Source organism: Argopecten irradians, chromosome 14 (genome assembly GCF_041381155.1).
Source record: "Argopecten irradians isolate NY chromosome 14, Ai_NY, whole genome shotgun sequence".
NCBI classification, from domain to species: domain Eukaryota; kingdom Metazoa; phylum Mollusca; class Bivalvia; order Pectinida; family Pectinidae; genus Argopecten; species Argopecten irradians.
The window spans coordinates 6,135,963-6,159,846 of NC_091147.1; the positions used below are offsets into that span (position 1 = coordinate 6,135,963).

A 23,884-nucleotide genomic window follows, 5' to 3' on the forward strand; every position below is an offset into this window, starting at 1 on the left:
CTACAAAGTAAGGGGTCAGAAACATTTGACATCGCACTATACATATCAAGAGGTCAGACAGGCTGGACATCGTACTACACAGTTAGCCGATTAAAACAAGTACCTCATGGCCAGGTATCTCTGTGTCTACCTGCTCTATTTTACACCTAAAGATAGCATTCGTGCTCTGAATAAAATTACTCTAATGTAGCTGTTGACTTGGTGTAAACAGGAAAAAGAGGTCATCAGTATAACTATGAAATGGCTATGTATGGCTTGCTCAAAAGGGTTATCTTATTTGCATATATATTTGCCACAGGGTTATCCTATCAAGTCACAAAAATTACCAAAATAAGAAAAAAACACAATCCGGTTATTTTTTTTCCAAAAGACCTTTTCGTTATTGAAAAGTGCTTTTTTAACTGTCGGTTGCATAATGCATAGTTTGTGAAATACTATGTATATCAAACCCTATGTCCATTGAAATACTATGTACTGTATATTAAACCCTATGTTCATAAACAGGAGTTCTCATTATCATAGCGACTTTTTTCCTAGCTTTTACTGATGGGTGTATCGTAGGTTCGTTTGAAGCACCGTAACATTAGTTCGGTGTATCATTTGTAATTGCTTGTGTGAAGTACGATTGAGTAATAAATTTGGCGGACAACTGAGCTGATGTCTGATGTGTAGGAACACAATACGTCCACAATGACAGTAAGAAGACGAAACAGGGTATCAGAATGGATTTCGATGGTAAGGTAAGTGACACTACTATCATGAAAATCGATCGTGAGCCCAGGAATTTAATCGATATGGAGGCACGGATCGTTGTAAACAAGGGGTACCCAGACCATGTTGTTCCCGCCAAATTTCACCGAGGACTACGAGGCCGGACAACGTGAATAAAGCTTGACCCTATATAAACGTTTGTGAAAACAAACTTGGTTTAAGAGTTCAATGGTTAATCAAAACGTTGGTGGAGTGCCGAGGCTCCCCAAGGTACTGAAGGTGGTCAAGTCAAGTCCAACTGTTTTTAATTTAATGTCCCGTCAAACTTACCTTCTCCGACATTATTGACATGTATAGGTGCTGAAACACTCCAGGTCTGTGATGGTCTAACGTACATTGGAATCAGCAGAAGATAAAGATGACATTGAAATGGTGTTCAAGAAATTTGAAGACTTCTGTGTTGGTCAAACAAATGACATCAATGAAAGATACATGTTCAACAAAAGGGAGCACGGTAAACATGAGTCTATCGATGAATATATCGCCGAACTCCGATCCCTGGCTAAATCGTGCAAATACGATATGCTTGAAGATGAAACAATACGCGACAGAATCGTAATAGGCCTTGAAAACAAAGTACTAGAAAGAAACTACTTCAAGAGGGAAAATTGGACTTAAAAATGCATTGACATTTACTGGTCTAATGAAAAAATGGAAGAAATGAACGAGGAAGTCCATTTTAAGAAGCGTAAAACAACTCCACATAAGTCCGAAGCGGCGTGTAATTCTTGTGGTCGAAAACACGACAGGAAGAAGGAAAGTTGCCCTGCATGTGGACGTAAATGCCGAAGATGTGGTGATAAGGGACATTTTGAGGTAAAATGTAAAGGCGAGCGTAAGCCTGAACGTCCAAGAAAACACAAACCGCGTGGAGGAGGTCATCGACGCGTGCACCATGTAAGTGACGAATCAGAGGAAAGCGATTATATGTTCTCTGTTGACGAGTTGAGGCACTAGGTGTGGAACCGAAGCGAATCAATGAACTGTTGAAAATCAACAAAAAAACTTTGAGTTCCAACTACATAGTGGTTCATCGGTTAATGTCCTATCAGCACACGTGTATGCATGTGCATGCCATGATCGTCAATTTAAGGAACTGAAAAGCTATATCAGAAAGCTACACATGTTCAACAAAGCCACGACTAAACCCATTGGAAAGAGAACATTAGAAACTGTCAATCTGAGAACAAGGGAGAAATATATGGTTGAATCTGTGATCGTGCAGGGAGGCGTTCACCCTATCCTAGGGTCAGCTGACACACAGGAAATGGATTTGATCAGAATTCAATCCCATAACATACAGGAGAGAAATGTGGGTGATGATGTCGTAAACCTGGTCGAAACGAAGAAAATAAGTATCTGTTACCTGGATAAAACAGGTGTGTTTGAAGATGAAGGTTGTTTGAAGGAGAACTTCATTTGGAAATTGACGAAACTTTTGAACCGACGAAAATACTGGTGAGAAAACAATCTGTAGCAACAAAACCAAAGGTCAAGGATGAATTAGACCGTCTGGTAAAAAGGGACGTACTGGCACTTGTCACAGTTCCGACTGATTGGATATCGTCAATAGTTGTTGTCACAAACCGTCAGGGAAAATCAGAGTGCGTATAGACCCTCAACCTTTAAACAAATCGCTCAAACGAAATGACTACTCGATGCCACTATTGGATGACGGAAGGTTTCGTTGGAAAAGAATGCCCGTAAACATAAACAGAAATCAGAGGGTAAAAGTTCATTGGTGTTCAACCGTTTATTAAAATACCCTGTAAAAAGTACACAAAACACAGTTAAAAACAGTACACTCACACCGACACGTACGCACCTGAGACATATACATGTATATATATAATATATATATATACCTGAATGATACTTGCAATATACAGCATAGCATTTACAGAAATAAAATGCTTTTCGACTACCCTTTTATCTTACAATAAAGTATAAAGCCGTTAATATAGCGACTACACATAGAACAATAGATAAATAAGCTATAACTGCACGAACTATTCAGTGCTATATGTGTATTATAATATATGGAATAATAAAGACTGTAAGCTACTTATCAATGAACAGCTATTGGAAAAATGTAATAAATTTACCTCGCAGCCATGGTGCGAAGGCTTTGGTATATATGAAATATAACACGGGGAGAAACTACGTCACATACATGGTTGTCGTTGCAATCAAAATGGCGGAAAATTGTTCGCTTCAAAGTAAAAAATGGTATGCTGTGTCACCAATAACGACAATCTCATTAGGCTTTTTTAATTTTTTTTTTTTTTTTTTTTTTGCCTAATATATAGTCAGCTCGCGGTACCTCTTAAAAATGTGAAATCGTAGGCCAGATTTGGCCTACGCTACGTCAGCGGCATATTTCTAATATATCGTCCATGCAATGCCGGGAAAACGTACACATACCTTTATATTGGGATCTTATGTACTCCTTTGCCCCCATGTTACATCCCATTTATGAAATTAAACAACTGTGTACAATGAAATACTTCCGAGACCCTTCTATTTCACACATTTAGAGCAAACGGCAGCCAATCAACTTCGCTTCCGTTCACGTTGCATATACATGTAGCATATACACGGTAGAAATTTTGTTTATCTTTCAACCAAACGTGGTTTTTTAAAAATAAATCCGGAAGCGAAGTTGATTGGCTGCCGTTTGCTCTACTAAATGTGTATACGGCGGCCATTACAAATGTGTGAAATAGAAGGGTCTCGGAAGTATTTCATTGTACACAGTTGTTTAATTTCATAAATGGGATGTAACATGGGGGCAAAGGAGTACATAAGATCCCAATATAAAGGTATGTGTACGTTTTCCCGGCATTGCATGGACGATATATTAGAAATATGCCGCTGACGTAGCGTAGGCCAAATCTGGCCTACGATTTCACATTTTTAAGAGGTACCGCGATCTGACTATATATTAGACAAAAAAAAAAAAAAAAATTAAAAAAGCCTAATAATATAGGCAGGTTTAGCGGACTAAAAAATGGTATGCTGTGTCACCAATAACGACAATCTCAACAAGACAATGAGTGCACACCGTACCCCGGACATTTCCGTGTAACTGTAGCAAGTGTTATTTGTGTTATAAATCTCTCCGTTTCTTCAAACACTCTAACACAAATCAAAATATTGCATGATATCGTTAACACAATCAAGTGAGGTTATGTAAATAATCCAAATTTCTGCATATTTCCGATGTCGCATGTTGAATACTTTGTTATATGGTGTTGCATATTGTAATTAATCACTGTTTCATTTTGAATTGCGTATATAATCCTCATATTAAGATATAATATCTACGTTTTATCAAAATGATGTCGTTAACACTTAAAATTGGAAATGATGTCGTCAACACTATTATCCAATTTGTATGTTTGGTGGCTCGTATATGATTGTTAAAATAACAGTATTTTTTCGATAGTCATGGTTGTACACACGAAAAATAACTTATTCCTATATCAATTAACTTGCTATGGAGTATCCCTATATATTTAGCACCAAAACCCACGAAAAACAGCCATTTACGCTGGATATAACTTCCTTTCCATTCAGTAATGATTCGTAAAACATAATACACGTACATATACAGTTATTATTTGTCGCGTGTAATCGTTTCTTTTTACTCACAAGATCTTTTTAAACGGGTTTAACGTTTTAAGTACTTTCCTGATTTATAGACGAAAGTCAAAAAAGTCAATTTAGGGAAAAAACACATATACATATACATGTAATATATCGAAAAAGGTGAAAAAATGTCATGTCAATACCCAAGCAGAAAATTCATTCGGTAAAACAGTTAAGAATCGCAATGAAGAATGCGCCAATACGACAATACGAGGCCTGACAGTGGGCGGAGCGAAAAAAATGCCCAGTCAATGTCACAACATTGTTTTATCGCATTGTCGCATAATTTTGTCGTATTGGCGCGGGCCGGAGTATTTCTATCGCTTAGCACACTGTCGATCACAGAAGCGACAATACGACAAAACCTATTTGGCCTTAAATAACAACCGAAAGTTACACTGAAACTACAAGTGACTTTCACCAAGTGTTACACATTATTCCTCATCTTTAGATTATTTTAGAAAAGAAACACATTTAGATCACAGTCAACAATGTTTAAATAAGCATTTAGAAGAGATATTTCAAAGTATCGCTATAAAGAAGACGCGCAATATCATAACTCTCTCTACCTGGGCACATTTCCGAATTTGCTGACGAGAACACAATACCAAACGCTTTATATCAAAAATAGGCATACCTTCTATGTTAACAGTCAAATAGTATTGATGAGACTTAACTACAATTCTATATTGCAGAGGCCAGTGTTTAAGAAAACAAGTACCGTAAATCCGCCCAAACATGCATGAACATAAATGGTGAACGACTCTATTTTGTAAAACATGCACGGGCTTTTCGTATTATATTTGACCACCAAGAATGACGTTTTTAGATCTTTGGCACCACGCACATAAAGAAAAGCTAATGGTCAGCGGAGTGATGACAAAAACTATACAATTTATATACATCGGCCAAAGACGCTGATCTGTCGCCTCGGATAAGACATAAATTAAGTCATAGACAAAAATCCATGGGAACGTGGTCGCTATACCAGCATTTAGCGACCACCTTTTAAAACTACAAAAAGATGTCCTTCAGAAATTAAGTTTTATTATCGATGTAAGCATCAGCCAATTCCTACTAGAACGAATAATCACACACTGCCTTCACCCCGTTCCCGTCATGATGACTTTTAGTCCGTCCGTCGTCCAGATAAACATAATCTTTATATTTGATATTCGAGATATTGTCTATGAGTATACAGGATTAAGATGACGCGCCTGTAGACACAGCGATCGATCGACTACTCTTAAACTAGTGGATTGATTTCAACGAAGCAGATCTTGGTAATAATTTTATATCATATAGATATGCGTTATCTATATCGGAAAGAGATACTTCCGCCTTTTTCAGAGTAATGTCCCTTTGTTTCACAACGATCGATCGACTACTAAAAATATAGTAATAATTGTGATTGCAATATTTTAAAACCAAACATTTCATAGATCTTGATTTATGAATCAAATGATCATATTTAAATGCTTTCACCATTTTCTATATGTACAAAATTAATGCTTTAAAAATGAGATATTAAGCCGCCAGCTTACTTGAATAGTGTTAACTAGCCTATAATGTTTTGTCACACGCTAAATCTTAATTAACAGCAGTTCAATGCCATATTCGAATAAGTAAAAGCTAAAAAGGTGTTGACGACATCATTTCCAGTTTTAAGTGTTAACGACATCATATTGATAAAACGTAGATATTATATCTTGATATGAGGAATATATACTTAATTCAAAATTAAACGGTGATTAATTACAATATGCAACATCATATAACAAAGTATTCAACATGCGACATCGGAAATATGCAGAAATTTGAGTTATTTACAAAACCATGCTTGATTGTGTTAACGATATCATGCAATATTTTGATATTGTGTTGGAGTGTTTGAAGAAACGGAGAGATTTATAACACAAATAACACTTGGTACAGTTACACGGAAATGTCCGGGGTACGGTGCACTCATTGTCGTATTGAGATTGTCGTTATTCGTGACACAGCATACCATTTTTTACCTTGAAGCGAACAATTTTCCGCCATTTTGATTGCAACGACAACCATGTATGTGATGTAGTTTCTCCCCCGTGTATAAGGACTTGCCCGTAGTCCAAATACAAAAATGAATGACAACATCCATTTTCATTGAGTTGGCCCCTGTGATTGTATCGAAATTTTTGTGATCCGAAGTTGAAGTTATCAACTTCGATTCGATCGTTGTCACGTAGACGCTTTTCATAGCTACAATTTTGGCGCCAAATTCAAATTTATGCTTGAATATCTGCCTCAAACGACTATTGAAGCTAAGATATATTCACGATGGAAAGATAGATTTTGATAAAATATTTTCCGCTAAAACAATATAAAATCATAGATTGTCTAAAGGGTAATTGAAGTGGAATCTTTACAGGGAATTTTCTATAATCATTTTCAGATATTCTATCCAGGCAAAATAATGGCTAATTTGTGTCCTTTCTTAGCTTTGTATAGCATCGAATTGGTGGCATCGTGACATAAAATTGACAGTTTTAACAATTTATATTAACAGACTCTTACCCTTTATGATGTTGAATATATAAGATGTACTTTTATAAAAATATTACCTCTCGATTTCGGTCTATTTATATAATTGTGAAAAAAGACATTTTTGAGGGGGTAGGGGTATACAAAGGCAAATTACTCAAAAATTCCGCTGGTCATATTTTATATTCTTTCATCGTAACCCAAACAACTGTCTAATTATGTGGACAAAAAATTAAAGAAAATTAAACAACACAATTTTTGAAATTAGGTATTTGATTTGAAATTCAAATGCAAAAATTGGCCCTTTTTAGGCCTCATTTATACGCATTTGTGTAAAAAGAATCACAATTAATGTAGTTTTAAGAGTGGAAACAACATTGAGTTCATTGATAGCCATATAAACTTACATATTAAAGATAAAAAATGTTGTTGTTTGTAATATTTCAGTCAATTACCAAGCTTTGAAAATACGTGTGTAGAATTGTATTTTGAGAAAAACAGACTGTAAAGTAGGATTATTGAGAGTACAATATTTCCGAAACCACTCGATCAAATTTCAAATAAAAGCCTTAATAAACAGTTTATCAACAAATTTTTCAGTGAGCAAATTTTAAAGAAAATTAAATGAGGGGAAACTTTTAGGCCTAACTGTAACGAATCACCTTAACATAAAGCGCATAGGAGGTCCGACTTTTACTATGGCTGATTTTATTGAATGTAGTAAAATAATACTTTAATCCTATTCCCAAAAAAACGGTCGTCCGATGGACTCGTCATCAATAGATATCACACAGATATTTTGAATAACTTGTGATAAATATAAACAAAACCACAAATAAAGATAATTAAAAAATAGCCGAAAAAATGTCCTTATATAATGTAATAATATAAATACACTGCAATATGTTTCTGTAATAAACGATACACATTCATTGTGTCACATCAACCCTGGTATAATATACGGAAAGTCAGTATGGATTAGTAATTATAATTAGTACACTTAATTTTGCACCGATCACGTAAAAGCCGTTTATTATGCGAACAATGAAATAGACTAATATCTAATGTCAATCTATTGTGGACATAGGAGATCCATAATACGTCATGTGACATTTTACATGTAGTTTATTTTAGCTCGAGAAAGAGCTGTGCGCGGCCTAGGTCGTGGCAGGCGGAAAGTGACCATACCTCTTTTATCAAAATCTGTCAAGTAGTTTAGGAGGAGTTCTCGACGGACAAAGATATCTCGGCCCTCGGGGGTCAGCACTATCATTTGTACAATTTTGAGTCACCACCCCCATAAGGATGCGAGCATTTCATTAAAATTTCGACCAGCGATTCTGCACAACAAAAATTTCATTTTATATAGTATTTCCTATATAGAATGGGCTAGTAATTAATAAGCGATGAAAGAAACAGAACTTACTTCATATTGTTCCGGGAATATTTTCGCCAGTGTTTTCAATCCTTTCTTTATAAGTGGAAACCGGTTAATCAAGAACAGTCCATTCAACAACTGGTCTAAGTTGCAGGTTTTCTCTAAAAAGATGCATTTATCAAACTCGTAGAGAAACCCTCCACTAGGAACACCTACAAAATGAAAAGTTCACAATTAATGATACGCAAGGCACATATATCATGTATTACATAATTTACTTTAAATAATCATCTACTGTAAAATTGTATATTTTGCTTGGGAAAGAAATGGTGAAAAATACATTGCCACAAAAATGTGTCAAATCATGCAGGTGAAGCAGAACCAAGTAGATCTCGATCGTGACGACATTACATTATAATTATATTGTCGTTATTCCAAGAAACGCAAAATGAAGTCGCCGTGAAAATAAGTTGTTTTACAGTACAATCTGGGCCCGGCACCATTAAACTATTCTCAGACAGATTTTTCACTCAGGTATATGATTTTACACAGATTTGAGTAAAAATCTGTATGAGAAAGTTTTATGATGCCGGGCCCTAAATGGTTTGGAATTAAACTTATCTGACTGTGGGAATACAAGAATCACTTGACACTTTATGTACCCCTTCGTGGCCACATCCCAATACTTAGGGAAAAAAATATTGTTCTGTGAAGGAAGTTGTAGCTATTTGTGTTGAAAGCCTGATTAAGATTTATTGACAAAATGCAAGATAGTCACTTGCTGTAAATTCAGTCTAAAATACAACAGGCTCCTGGGACAGTCTTAACGATCACCTGACATATATGACACATTTGTACCGTTATCTATAGGCTATAGTGACCTTTGAATGCTTAGCGCAGCAGTTGTCACCTGAATTCATCAGTTATTTCAAAGGGCCCCCACATCTGATGATAGTTGGCTTAATATAAAATTATTTTCAGAATTAACTAGATAATATATTCCACCTGAATGATGTTAACTTAACACATGTTACCTTTTGGTTGTAGTTGATCTAAGTAAGGTGTCGACTGGTTTATTCCTTTCATATCTATAACATAATCAGATTCTGATCTACTACTGGCTTGGCTTTGAAATATCTGAAAGTAGCTTTCCGGCTGATCTTCAGAAGGTTCTGCAGCAGTTGCACCAAGACCATAAGAAAAACAACCATTCCCATGCGATGAGGCCATATCATGTTGGCCATTCTCCGTATTGGTTGCTGTTCCAACTTGAGGTATGTATTCTCCTTGGTCATCTTGTCTGGTCGAACTAAATGAGTGTCCAGTTTCTTCCTGTTTTAGTTTGATATTCTCTGCCATTCTGCAAACAAGAAACAAAATCCACTGTCACCTGAGTTCTGATTCAATCAAAGTCCCATAATGTTTTTTTTTATGATTTTTCTACAACCTAAGAAAAAATGGATTGTTTTAGAATAGAGGTTGTAGTTGAAGAGGTTGGCATGTCAAAGATGCAGATAGATGATGGTTAGGGTGAAGAGTTGAACGTTAGAGTCTGACGTTGATGGTTAAAAATGGACAGAGAGACCGAGAGAGTTGAGAGTTAGAACTCAAAAGGAATGAACCAAGAAAGAGAGAGACAAAAGGAACATGTTTCCTATTAGACAATATGTACAAGGATGTTGTATAAGTATAGTAAAAATAAGTAAATAAATCTAAATGGAACCAACATTGTGTTGTGTGTATGATCTGGACGATCCCTTTAAGATAATAACTGTTTCAGTAGAGCATCCCCAAGAAACAGTGTTATAAAACCATCAATATGATTGAATTATTTGTAACACTTTCCCTCTTACACTCTGTTTAAGCAATTCACAAAGATCAAATGCCTCCTTATAATCTACAAAACAACAATACAACTTAAATGCTTGTTAATTAAGGTTTGAGGTACATATATCGCATCTATTGTAGAATAGAAAGGCTTGAAGCCAAACTGAGCATCTGTTATATCATTTACAGTACTCCACTTTACTAAACGTTCATTCAATATGGATGTAAAAAGTTTACCCGTACAGCTAACAAGAGCAATTCCTCTGTAGTTATTAATATTTTCAGTATCGTCTTTCTTAAATACAGGTGTGATTGCAACGACAACCATGTATGTGATGTAGTTTCTCCCCCGTGTATAAGGACTTGCCCGTAGTCCGTCTCTAGTTCGTCTGGCACGTGTACATCAGGGTATACAAGTGTACCCGGTCTTAGTCGTTGGCGTCCAGTCAATAGTCAGTCTCAGGTCACGTGCCATTACGTGCATACATAATCAGTTAATACGTAAAACCCACACCACATTACGCACACGTAATAGATATTGACGGACACATTTACATGACGCTACCATTATATCATAACAGGACAATTTGACCAACAGATGTACGTGTACATGAAACACAGGACAACTTTTACTCATCGTTACAGATATATCGGTGGCACCCGAGGAATTCCAGCGAAGAATCGATGAGTGTTTGGAAGGTTTGAATGGTGTCAAGGCCATACACGACGATATATTTATATACGGTTCGGAAGAGACGGATGAGGACGCGTTGACAGATCGTGAGATCAACTTGAAAGCATTCCTTCAAATGTGTAACGAGCAGAATCTTAAGCGACAAACTGAAGTTCAGACTATCGCGAGTAGCGTATATGGGACACATAATCTCAAGAGAAAGTTTATAAATCGACCCTAAAACACGCGGGCTATTAGAGAAATGTCTAAACCAGGAAACAAAATGGATGTACAAAGATTGCTGGGAATGACGAACTACGTCCAGAAATTCACACCAAACATATCCGAAATCACAACACCTCTAAGACACTTAATCAGAAATGATACCGAGTTTGTATGGGATTATTGTGAACATGACACAGCATTTGAAAAAGTGAAAACGGGCTAACAGCAGTTCCAGTGTTGAAATTTTTTGATCCTTCAAAGGATAGCGTTTTAGAATGCGACGCGTCTCAGACAGGGTTAGGTGCATGTTTAATGCAAGATGGACACCCGATATGTTATGCTTCGATGTCCTTGACTAAGACGGACGAGCGGTATGCTCAAATCGAGAAGGAACTGTTGGCTGTGGTGTTCGGAGTAGAGAGCTCGAGGTTTGAAAAATGCATTTACCTATGGACGTAAAGCAAAGTAGAATCGGACAATATGCCGCTAGAGATTATTTGTCGAAAAAAATCTCTTGAGCGCTCCGAATCGACTCCAGAGAATGTTACTTCGGTTGCAGAAGTTCAATCTTTAAATTCAGTACAGACCGGGTCCGACATTGTACATGGCCGACGCGCTCAGTAGAGCATATCTCAAGGAAAACAGTGAAAATCGGTCTGAAACTGAGTGCGAGACTGAAAACATTAATGTGGTACCACCGATACACCAGGCTGCAAGCCGCTACAGAATCCAACGATTCTTCAATGATGGCCGGATACTAAAGACGCCCTCAATAACAAGCTTCATGTCTACTTTACATTCCGCGATGAACTTATCGTGCAGAAAGGTCTAGTTTTCAAAAGTGACCGAGTAGTTGTACCGGAGAGTGAAAGAACAAATATCATTGAGGCAGCATAATCGACTTAGGAATACAGGGAGGCATTCGGAGAATGAGATAATCTTTATGTTGGCCAGGAATGTACAAAAAACGTGGAGATTTTTGTCAGTAAATGTGAGATATGTTATATCAGATGTATCGATCAGCCGAAAGAACCGTTAAATACGAGACCACGAGCTACCTGACCGACCTTATTCAAAGATAGGTGGTGATATCTTGGACCTAAAGCAGAAAACGTGAAGGTGACAGTAGACTATTTTTCCGATTACTTCGAGATAGACAGGTTGTACGACAAAACTGGTAAAGATGTAGTTGGAAAATTAAAGGCCCACTTCGCAAGACATGTGATACCAGATGATATCTTTTGCGAAAACGGACCGTCGTTTCAGAGTCATGAATTTAACAAATTTGCTGAAAGCTAGGATTTTGAGCACGTAACTAGCTCACCGGCGTATCCTCAGTCAAACGGAAAAGTTGGTTGAAAACGCTGTAAAACGTCTAATAGAATCAGCGAGAAATCTATTCATAAGACTAAAGACCCATTTCTAGCTTTTAGTCCTATTTGACCTGTTCAAAGTGTTTTCCGAATTAAATCAGTTCATAGTGTATATGAAGATAATCGAGTTAAGAGAACAATTTCGTAGTTAAGTGTTTACAGACTTTAAAGTGGATCATGGCCAATTGAGAGCTGAAATATTATTTGAGGCAATAATAATTTTAACGTTTAAATATATAATTGCTCAAAAATTTATTGAACAATAATCAATACATTTAGTTTCATCCATAGTAGTTGAGCACACATGGACTTAATTGCATTTTGGTAAACTTTCTTTTATTCCCTATATCATATCTATGGACAATATACAATTAAATATAATATTGAAAGAAAGAGGGGTGTGTCGTAGGGCCGTTTGAAGCACCGTAACATTGGTTCGGTGTATTATTTGTAACTGCTTGCATTAATTACGATTAAGTAATAATATGGCGGACTACTGAGCCGTTGTTGTCTGATGTGTTGGAACAATTTAATTTACGTCCACACTGCCAGTAGAACACGCAAATGCTGTCAGTATACATTATATAGAATCATTTGCTATCTCGTTTATTTCATATAAAATCTAATTTGTAACTGTGTATTAATGGCATGCCCTACCTGCAGCAGACGATGTAGGTGATATTTTGGTATTACTGATATCCACAATGTATGTCAAACATCGTGATCCCAAATGTATTATCATAGACTAGCATAATATAACTGAAGGCAAGGCCTTAAAAGGCGCAGCCAGATTTTTTTTAATATGAATCATGCACGGTATAGGAAGAGCGAAGCTCTACTTGTTTATTTTATTTTCTATTTCATGTAGAAGACATAATTTAGAAATAAAAGGACGCACTTTAAACTATAGAAGTATATGATGTAATAATTGTCTAGCATAAACTCAAAGAAATGAACTCAAAAATTCGGATTTCTCTATGTCCATTCAAGGCCTGGAGTGCCACGTATGCGAATCCTATGATTTCGCGCCATTTGTTCACGTTAGTGACGTCTTGATTCCTTGTGCTCATCGTCGTTTGGTGGATATTTTGACTGCATTCTATAGCTTTTAATTTTCAAAGGGTTATTATCATTATTTAAAAAAATAATTTAAAAAATGTTTAATTACTCCTGTTATGCATTTGCATTAGTTAAATATATTTACTGGGGAGAGCAGTACCGGAGCAACGCACTACCTCCCCATATGCATGGAAAATGGCGGCTGCAAACTGAAGCTGTCAGTGTGTAGGATTGAATTTTGAACATTGTGTTTTTTCTTATATTTTCGTGTATCTGTTACCTTAGAAGTGAATCGCACTTCGGGCACGAAGGGCTGCGCCCTTATTAACCATTAAAATATGTCATCGGGTTTTAATATATATCATTAGTATCATTTTTGCATTTTCTTACTTATTTTATATCATTTCATTTTAACATATTTAATTGGCACACATGCATACACTAACATACATATATATACATGTATACATATATTGATGGTAATGTAGCAGGGTCTACTTAATACTTATATGATAATGAGCACTCCACGCAGAATTTATCCATTTAATGCAGTTTATTACTGAATAAAACACCTTAAAATAAGAAATTACTATTAAGTGTACACTATACGTAGATAGCGTAGCTTACATATATGAATACAGTATGATAGAGAAAACGTGACGTGTGTACGAACCCTGCACAAGCTACTAGTTCACACTAAACCAATATGATTGCTCTAGCGCAGCTCTTACTGAATAAATCAGTAGCTATGAATAATACATTAATACGCTTTCAGTGATACAACGTTACAAAAAAAAAAAAAAAAAAATGCTACTGCTACTACATCAATTACAAACAAATTGAAGAGGGCCAAACTTCCGGAAACAACTTTACGCACTCGTTTTAACGTGCCCATCAAAGACTACAATTTAACAAATGACACAATATGATAAAAACACACTGGTGTCGGACGTATAGTGAATTGTATAAACTACAAACAACGAAACGCTTAAAGCTTACATTTACCAGATCATAAAAACACAAATATTACAATTGTTACATTATGGGAAATACAAATATTAATCAATTAGCCAATTTACCTTTACAGATTAAACAACAAATATTGATATATTTATAAGATCTTACATTAGTGTTCATTTCAGAAGAGATGTTATAAAACGAGTCTAAAGAAATTTTTATTTTTACGAGCCTTGGCGAGCAAACATTAAGACAAGTTCCATAAAATTTCATATCTTTTTCAGTTTTTTACCTTTAAGGACATTCCAGACTTAGATAGAGTTACATTGATTAGTACAGTTTACAGATGTCTATCGATCATCACACATGTAACACAGTCGGAGTGTTGAGACGCCAACCGCTTTAGCAGTTTATGGTATGAACGCTGACCTGCAGGTCAAGGTCAATACGTGAGTTTGGGGTGAACTGAAGTGACGGGACAACAGCTGATAATGGAGGAGTATACCATCAGACCGGCTGTGGCAGGGGACTGCGAGGAAATCCTCCGTCTCAGACAGGTATAGCATTACAAACCAACAAAAGCATGATGTTTAAAATCCGTATGATTACAAAATACAGCGTCGTGCTGACATGTTGATTTGTATAGAAAGTGTATTGTATCTTGTTCATCTTGTCATTTCCTCAGCCATTTTATGTGTTGAGTTCGGTTTATCAAAAGCAGAATATCAGTTTCTAAAACTGTGCTAACGCAGCAGGCTTTTTTGGCTTAGCCGGTAGAGCTATATTGTATTATTGGTTTGTGTATAACATTTCGGTCTTATTCTGTATACGATAGCATTAGTACTTTTCCCAATCCCATCAAAGTTAGTAATGCAAAATTGTAATGGTAGTATCTTTTGTTGTAGGAAATGTCCGTTTATAACAGGAATCCGTCCTTACAAATGACAGCAGATAGTGAGTATACCTCCGTGTTAATTAATCTACTGTAGACGACTAGACGTCTGGTCTAAACAACGCCGGTCTTTTCATTGTAATCTTAATGTCGAGAAGGTATTAAATTATCTCCTCTGAGAAGGTATTAAATTATCTCCTCTGTTGTATATATGGAGGATCTTACACGAGTGACTAGTGATATGGAATTTATCAAACGAGTTAAATACTTTGATAGGCCACGAGCCTTTAGGCGAGTGGCTTATCAAATTATTTAACGAGTTTGATAAATTTCATATCGCAAAGTCACGAGTATAAGATTCTATTTATCACATAAATGTTATTAATGGAAATATAAGCAAAATAGTTGAATCCGGAACGGATGTGACGTTTGCGTCTATTGAAACAAACATGCGACGTCATACAGATATTTTAAAAGACGTCAAATTTATATGTGACGTCATTATAGGGTTATTTCACATATGTCTTACGATATTTATGACATGCCTGGGCGGGTCAGTTGTGTGATAAATACAGTAATGTTATTGATTATTGGTTAAATGAAAATCAAAATAAACATTATCTGTAATGTGTTTAATGCATATGAGGTTTTACAAAACAGGTCTTAGATAAGGCGACACAGGTTTTATGAAAATGACGTCATGTTTTGTGTAGAAATATGACGTTATGCTCACAAAAATATGACGTAGTAATCGCAGGGGCAAAATACCATGGCGGAATAACCTATTGCGGAACTAGTAGTGATGGTCTTCTGAAAATGGAAGCGAGAAAACAAATGTAATTGTAATAGCGCATCCCCACTCCCGGGACCAGCGTCGAAGGGACGTCAGTTCCCAAAAGGTGTGATCGAATAGTTTTGATTTACAACCCCCACGACACCGGTCAGCAGACGAATCCCGAGAGTAGAGACACGCACACACGGTGAGCTGATTACAGACAGCTCAATCCCAAGTTCATAAGGATGTGGCGGAGCAATTCACTACACATCAACAAACACTTACATAAAGATAAATGGAGATTTATTCATATTAATTAACTAGATCAATTAAACAGTGATACATATAAACGGTAACAAAGTAAGTAAAAGTAATACACAAAGATAAACGGTTTCAGTATACGGACACCCCTATAGGATTATATAGGACCTATTGATAACGGTACATCTACCCCCCTCCTATACCTATAAACTTATACCCTACACCCTCACCTCCCGGTAAACACTAGCAACAGCCCCACTCCCTAACTAACGTGTACACACCCCCACGTGCCCTAACGTTTACGTACTAATGTACGTGTGCTGTTGTCAGCATTGTGTGGTAGCTGTTATCAGCTCCTGAGGTGGGAAAGGTACATGTATCTCTCCCTGGATGTTGGCCGGTTATCCGGCCATGCAAGTCGTCCATTTTAGCTGTGCAGCCCCTTTTATAACCCCCCTTCCCATGGTCCTATTTGCGATGTCGCACCCCCATTCTGATTGGTCTAATCTATGGCATATGCGCAGTGAGCGCGGAACCTCATCCGGCAACTCACCGATATCCTGGTAAACACCAAGTTAACCTAGACTGCTCAAGGATACAAACGATAGCTGCTATCACAATACACAATCGGAAACGCGCGTGGAATGTTTATATATACATAGCCCTACCCTACCGGTGTCATATCAAACAGATAGAAACAACGAAAGGGACCACAGCAATTATGGCACACACACTAAAATAATTAACATCATATATAAGGCGAGTGACCTATATTCCCACATTCCTCCCCCCTTAAGATCAAAGTATCATTTTCACAAAAATATACCTTTGTCACCAAGACTATCAATCTTAATTACCCTTGGAATGGGTATCACTTCCGCCTCTATGAATACAAAAGTAAAATCTTCCAATCATTAACAAAACAAAAATCTGAAAGCTACACAAACTACACACATCATAACCCGGTATAATGTGACAGTATTTTCAGAACCACTATTTCTATGGAGCAGGCAGTACTGACCTCCATGTACCATAAACAAAACATTATCATGGCTACTATTCAAATATGGTGTACAGTAAATATGAACATAAAACACTATGTAGATCAATATACCAAAACATAATCTTGTCCATAATCTATATTTAACATCATAACCATCAGCTTAATACCGATTAATACCTCAAAATATGGAACAATAACCTTTTAGTGACATACCCCATTAATATAGATTAACAGTTACTGCACTAAGTTCGAATCTAGAATCCCACCAGAAAATCTGAGTAACCATAAAGAACATTAACCCATAGGAACTTTTATCCGTAACGAAAACATACAGTTTAACTGAAAATCAAACAAATAACAATATATGTCAATGTTTTCCCTGAAATGAAAAATGACACAATCCACAATATTTCACATTTCACAAATGAAAATAATCCAAATGTTAAAGTCACAATTTCTTCTATTTTTAAAATCCACACGAATAAAATTAAAATCGCATAACGCTTTACACAGTCAACGTTAACACAAAAACGTTGTACCACACTCTTCAGAAATGTCTGTTTCCTGTGTTATTTCCAACTCCGGTGGTCCTCTTCTTAATCATCCCGGAGGTACGTAACGTCCCCGGTATTGTCTTCCTTCATCTTCACGGAGGTACGTAACGTCTCCGTATCCCTCATACAGCTCCATTGATCCCCATTTGATTGACAGTTAACCCCCTAGAACTGGTACAGTTCCTCGAGGCCAATGCCAATGGAGATGTCTTGTATTTTCTGTAGCTGTTACTTGACCTTACCCTGACCTTATACTGAGTTCAGGGTCCAGGTCACATCAGGTCACACTCACATCATTCCTCACAGTAGGGATGGACCAGTAATTGGATGAATTATCCAATACCCGTGGTAAGTATCCTGACTCTGGCTAGTCAGATACACACGTGCTTGTCCCGTTAGGTGGTCTCACTCCCTAGTCTGTCATCACTGTCCCATTAGTGTATAAAATATATCCCCTCCCAACTGTTGACATAGGAGGTATCACTAGGAATTTCATTCTGTATACCTCGGCCGATCTCTCCACTCCCGAAACTATGTATCGCGACCATTTTATCCCATTTTGAAAACATAATGAATCCACCTTTGAGTTGGTGAACTTAACCCCATTTAACAATTGGAGAAAGAGACACATTGATCCTAATGTCTATCAGCATTCTAAATGTTATCCTATGTAAATGCACCTTGCATTAAGACAACCTATGTCTATAATACACCAGTAACCATTGTCGAACCCGACCTGACACTCTCCCTTGTTTATCTATATCCCCTAGAGTTTCCTTCCAATTTACCAACTCTGTCTTTGACGTTTAAATACTGGCTGGACCTCTCATTACTCATTAGTTTTCTAATTAATGTAACGCTCCTTTCTAGTTTCCTTAGAGTTACGATCTCCCCATACCAACACAATATGGTCTCATTGATATACTTTCAATGACAAAACCTAACAAAGTAATATCAATATCCTTATTCCTAGTTTCTGATACCGTAGAGCAAAAACTTACTTCATTATAACAGTTTTGTGTTTTAACATGTAGATGAACGTCTATTGTTACAGGACTTGCTATTTCTAACAATAAAGGTTACAAAATACACATTGCCTTGAAACTGAATTTCACAAATAGTTCAAGTGACATATAATCAAATACTCACATTCCACATCCTGGTCACAGCACCATTCTGTAATAGCGCATCCCCACTCCCGAGACCAGCGTCGAAGGGACGTCAGTTCCCAAAAGGTGTGATCGTATAGTTTTGATTTACAATCCCCACGACACCGGTCAGCAGACGAATCCCGAGAGTAGAGACACGCACACACGGTGAGCTTATTACAGACAGCTCAATCCCAAGTTCATAAGGATGTGGCGGAGCAATTCACTACACATCAACAAACACTTACATAAAGTTAAATGGAGATTTATTCATATTAATTAACTAGATCAATTAAACAGTGATACATATAAACGGTAACAAAGTAAGTAAAAGTAATACACAAAGATAAACACCAAGTTAACCTAGACTGCCCAAGGATACAAACCATAGCCGCTATAATAATACTCAACCGGAAACGCACGTGGACTGTTTATATACATAGCCCTACCCTACCGGTGTCATATCAAACAGATAGAAACAACGAAAGGGACCACAGCAATTATGGCACACACACTAAAATAATTAACATCATATATAAGGCGAGTGACCTATATTCCCACATAATAAATGAAATATTCTTTGTTTATTGATGAATACCAGAAGTATTTCATCTCGTGAGATGGAAACTTCGATATATTTCACTCGTGCTTCGCACTCGTTAAAATAGTCAATGTTTCCACCTCACTCAATGAAATATAACTTGTATTCATCAAGAAACAAAGAAAATACTCTATGTATTCTGCAAATACAGAAGATTTTGTGATGTATCCATTAATTTCTTGTCTACAACAACCAATGAGAAACGTTCAATGACATGTTACACTAGTGCTTATGAAGACAGCCGTTTATGCATCCTCGATTGTTCTTTTTTTGTGTTATCTCTACATGACATAAAAAATCCGTATAATTATTCGGTGAAACATCATATCGGTACAAATATATCGTTACAATAAGTTATTTGTTACTAGGCCTGGTGTGGGAGTTTGCTTTGGTAGGAGTGATTGATCCACAAAGCCTATAAATTACATAACTAGTAACACCTTCGGATGCAAATTTCATTAACTAGTTTTAATTATCTATGAATATTTTATAGGATCTTATATGAATATTTTATAGGATCTTATACGAGTGTTCATTTCATATGACATTTTATGAATGAAACGAGTCTAAGAAGTTTTTATTTTTGCGGGCCTTGGCTATACATGTATATGTATAGTTATGTAGCATATGTCCTTATATGTAATGAAATGTTGGTGTTTCTAGATGATCATGTGATGTGTGTTTCTAGATGATCATGTGATGTTGTTTCTAGATGATCATGTGATGTTGTTTCTAGATGATCATGTGATGTTGTTTCTAGATGATCATGTGATGTTGTTTCTAGATGATCATGTGATGTTGTTTCTAGATGATCATGTGATGTGTAAATATACTTCTGTTTCTATATCTATGTTTACATGTGTACGTTATTTCATCAAACAAATTTTTGTTCAAAAATACACAGGGTTATGTTTCTATAAACAAACTATACAGACGCATGAAATGCCTTAAAATATGATAACTTAAAGTAATAAGAAACTCTTAAAATACTGCCATTCAGCAAAAGTTAAATTTAAATTTGTTTTCTCTGTACAACCACCCCGCGAATCTTGATTGAGGTTTTTATAATGTGATTTACATATACATGGAATTCAGATGACCTGAAATGACAATATTCTGCTATCGATTGGTGTCAAACCGTTCCACAATATACTTTACGATGTCGCTAGTAGAATAGGAAGACGTTTATTTTCTAAGTCACTTCCTTTTAAAAATTGACTTTTCTTTTACTGATGTAAAATATTTTGTAATGTCACGAATTAGAAATAGATTGCGTATGACGTATATGTATCAATACTTACAATAAGCGGTATACGTATACGCATACGGATACGAATACGTATTTTACTTGTATTTATCATTATAAGTAATGTTTGCCATCAATTCTATAAAATCCTTTACTTTCTACATCTTATGAGGTTGATTTTCGGCACAGTGTTACACATATATAAAGATGTCCGTATAGCTATAGAGCCAAAGTCTGTTGAGCGATCGAAAATCACGTGTTTCGAACCAGAATTGTTATCTTGTAGTTGATTTAATTTCGAAATAAAGAAAGTATAGAATTTTATAGAGTTGATGGAAAAAGTTACATGTAATGATCGATTACAGTCAAATACGTCTCCGTATCCGTATGCGTATACATATACCACTTATTGTACTAAGTATCCCTAATGATAATACTTTGTAATCATGCAGGACTCAGGAAAGATGGTTTCGGAGAGTGGAAATGGTTCGAATGCATAGTTGTTGAAGACAAGAAAATGAGAGGTATGATACAGCCGTGATTAATGTCAACTATTTGTCTTATGTAAAGTTTGAAACTATTTAGTGGGAAGTCTTACTGAATAATTTGCAATATCATAAGTATCGACAATCAATCGCACATTTATAAAAATAAATTTCATTGTGATCCTAAATGCGATTATTAAATTGGATTTTGTAATGAATATGCGTCCGGGTGATTTGTTTGGGCAATGATTTCAATACCGGTCTAATTGATTCCATGAAAGTTGTTTGCAACGTATTACGCTAGTCCCCTTGCTTTGCCTTGTTGTAAACACACTTAATGCACTGACTACATTCCTTTCTCAACTACTACAGTACTAGGCCTAACACCTTTCAACATACCTCCATGAAAATTTCTTTCTGCATCATAAGTTCCTTTAATGTGCAATTGATGTGCAATTGGCAATCGCTGTCTTTCCACATTTGATATTTGTTTCACACAAAATTTGAGTTGTAGTCGACACTACCCGTTAATCGCGACCAAAAACAAGTGATAGCGCTAAAAGGTAGGAAATCTATTGCGTGAGACTTTATTTAATATTCATTTAAAGCAATTCTCTGCTGTATGCTCCCTTTTTATTTATTCATTTATTTATTTATTTATTGCTGCACTAATCATTTAAGATAATGTCCTATTGGTGCCTGTTCGTATTTAAACCTTTTTAATTCCCTATTACCATGGAAAGCACAAGACCAGACCTTCCTTTGGGGTTACGCCCTATACTTCTACATCTACACCACTAGCATTGGGCGGACCATCTTCCTGGAGGACATCTTTCTATCAGAACAATACAGGGGCAGCGGTGTTGGATCTAAACTTTTTAGTCAAGTAGCACAGGTAAATAACTTATCTCATTGGCAATTAACATACCGATTTTACAGTCACGAATGTACACTTACATTGCCAATTATTGATTAGTCCGTCCGTAGAGTCATTACCGTCCGTCTTTGACGTTATGTGGTATATACACTGTAGCACTGTCAAGGTTTTGTCCTCAGTTCATCCTCATCTTCCATAATCCAAAGTTATTCAACCGTTACGTTGTCGACATAAAATTGTGATTATTATATAAACACCTATTGTTAATAATTTATTTTACTAGGCTTTCTAAACATTACTCACAATTCTGTCTGAAAGATCTTATAAAGTTTGTATACGAACCTCAGAGGCGATAGAGACACCTTAGCTAAATGCAAAATATCTATAAGTGATACAGATAAATTGCATATAATATTAGACTATAAGAGACTACAGATATTCCTGTGCCCGTGCAATGATGATCAGAATAGTTTTCACGGAGATTAGGGTACTTTAATTTGCAGTGACTTTATGAGAGACAAATTGGAGTTTGTGTTCCTACCTGACATCCCGCCCTCCCAACCTTCCGAGTAATTCCTCTTGCTTATATATATATATAATGCGTTTAAATATTTGCTTTTCTGTTTGAAGATTGGTATGGGCGAGAGGAAATAAATATTTGTTTTCCGTTTGTAGATTGTTTTAACCCAAGAGTATTTTTTCTGTGTTTGTAGAATGGTCTAGTTCAGGAGTATTTTTTCTGTTTGTAGATTGGTTTAGCCCAGGATTGTCAAATATTGAAGTGGGAAGTATACAATTGGAATACGGCGTCAATAGAATTCTACAAGAAACGGGGGGCATATGACGTCACCGAGACGACCGACTTAAATGTCTACCAAATGAATAGACTCGAGCTAGAACAGCTAGCAAAGTCACATTGACAACCTGATTGTGCTACTAATGAAACGACCCGGGCTAGAACAGCTAGCTTAGTCACATTGACAACCTGATTGTGCTACTAATGAAACGACCCGGGCTAGAACAGCTAGCTTAGTCACATTGACAACCTGATTGTGCTACTAATGAAACGACCCGGGCTAGAACAGCTAGCTTAGTCACATTGACAACCTGATTGTGCTACTAATGAAACGACCCCGGGCTAGAACAGCTAGCTTAGTCACATTGACAACCTGATTGTGCTACTAATGAAACGACCCGGGCTAGAACAGCTAGCTTAGTCACATTGACAACCTGATTGTGCTACTAATGAAACGACCCGGGCTAGAACAACTAGCTTAGTCACATTGACAACCTGATTGTGCTACTAATGAAACGACCCGGGCTAGAACAACTAGCTTAGTCACATTGACAACCTGATTGTGCTACTAATGAAAAGACCCGAGCTAGGACAACTAGCAAAGTCACATTGACATCTATATATATAGCTAGAGCGTTTTAAGCATTAGTTCTCATATTTTTGACATGCATTGGTGTGTGACATACAGTGGGTGTTTTAGCATATCCAGTGGTGCGCGTTAGCGTTATGACAACTAATACGTATATATACATTTAAAGTGGTCTTTATCATTAACAAAAATAGATAAGAAATAAAGCATGAAAATGAAA

General features: G+C 36.4%; 1 protein-coding gene across 2 annotated transcripts; it reads left to right on the forward strand.

Annotated features, from left to right (window-relative positions):
• The first annotated feature begins 613 nt into the window (after positions 1 to 613).
• On the forward strand, positions 614 to 23,884 carry LOC138307297 (thialysine N-epsilon-acetyltransferase-like). Of its 2 annotated transcripts, XM_069247950.1 has the most exons (6): positions 614 to 740; positions 14,722 to 14,994; positions 15,343 to 15,391; positions 21,370 to 21,441; positions 22,146 to 22,297; positions 23,029 to 23,884. In XM_069247950.1, exons 2-6 carry the CDS (start codon positions 14,929 to 14,931, stop codon positions 23,197 to 23,199), a joined length of 510 nt encoding a protein of 169 aa, XP_069104051.1. In that variant the 5' UTR covers positions 614 to 740; positions 14,722 to 14,928; the 3' UTR covers positions 23,200 to 23,884. The 2 variants fall into 2 exon arrangements, with proteins under 2 accessions (XP_069104051.1, XP_069104052.1); XM_069247951.1 differs by lacking the exon at positions 614 to 740 and having other exon boundaries at positions 10,477 to 14,994.

Coding starts and splice junctions, on each gene's coding strand:
- LOC138307297 (XM_069247950.1), top strand. CDS start 14,929: ATGGAGGAGTATACCATCAGACCGGCTGTGGCAGGGGACTGCGAGGAA. Junction 14,995..15,342: donor AAATCCTCCGTCTCAGACAG/GTATAGCATTAC, acceptor CTTTTGTTGTAG/GAAATGTCCGTTTATAACAG. Junction 21,442..22,145: donor TGAAGACAAGAAAATGAGAG/GTATGATACAGC, acceptor TACCATGGAAAG/CACAAGACCAGACCTTCCTT.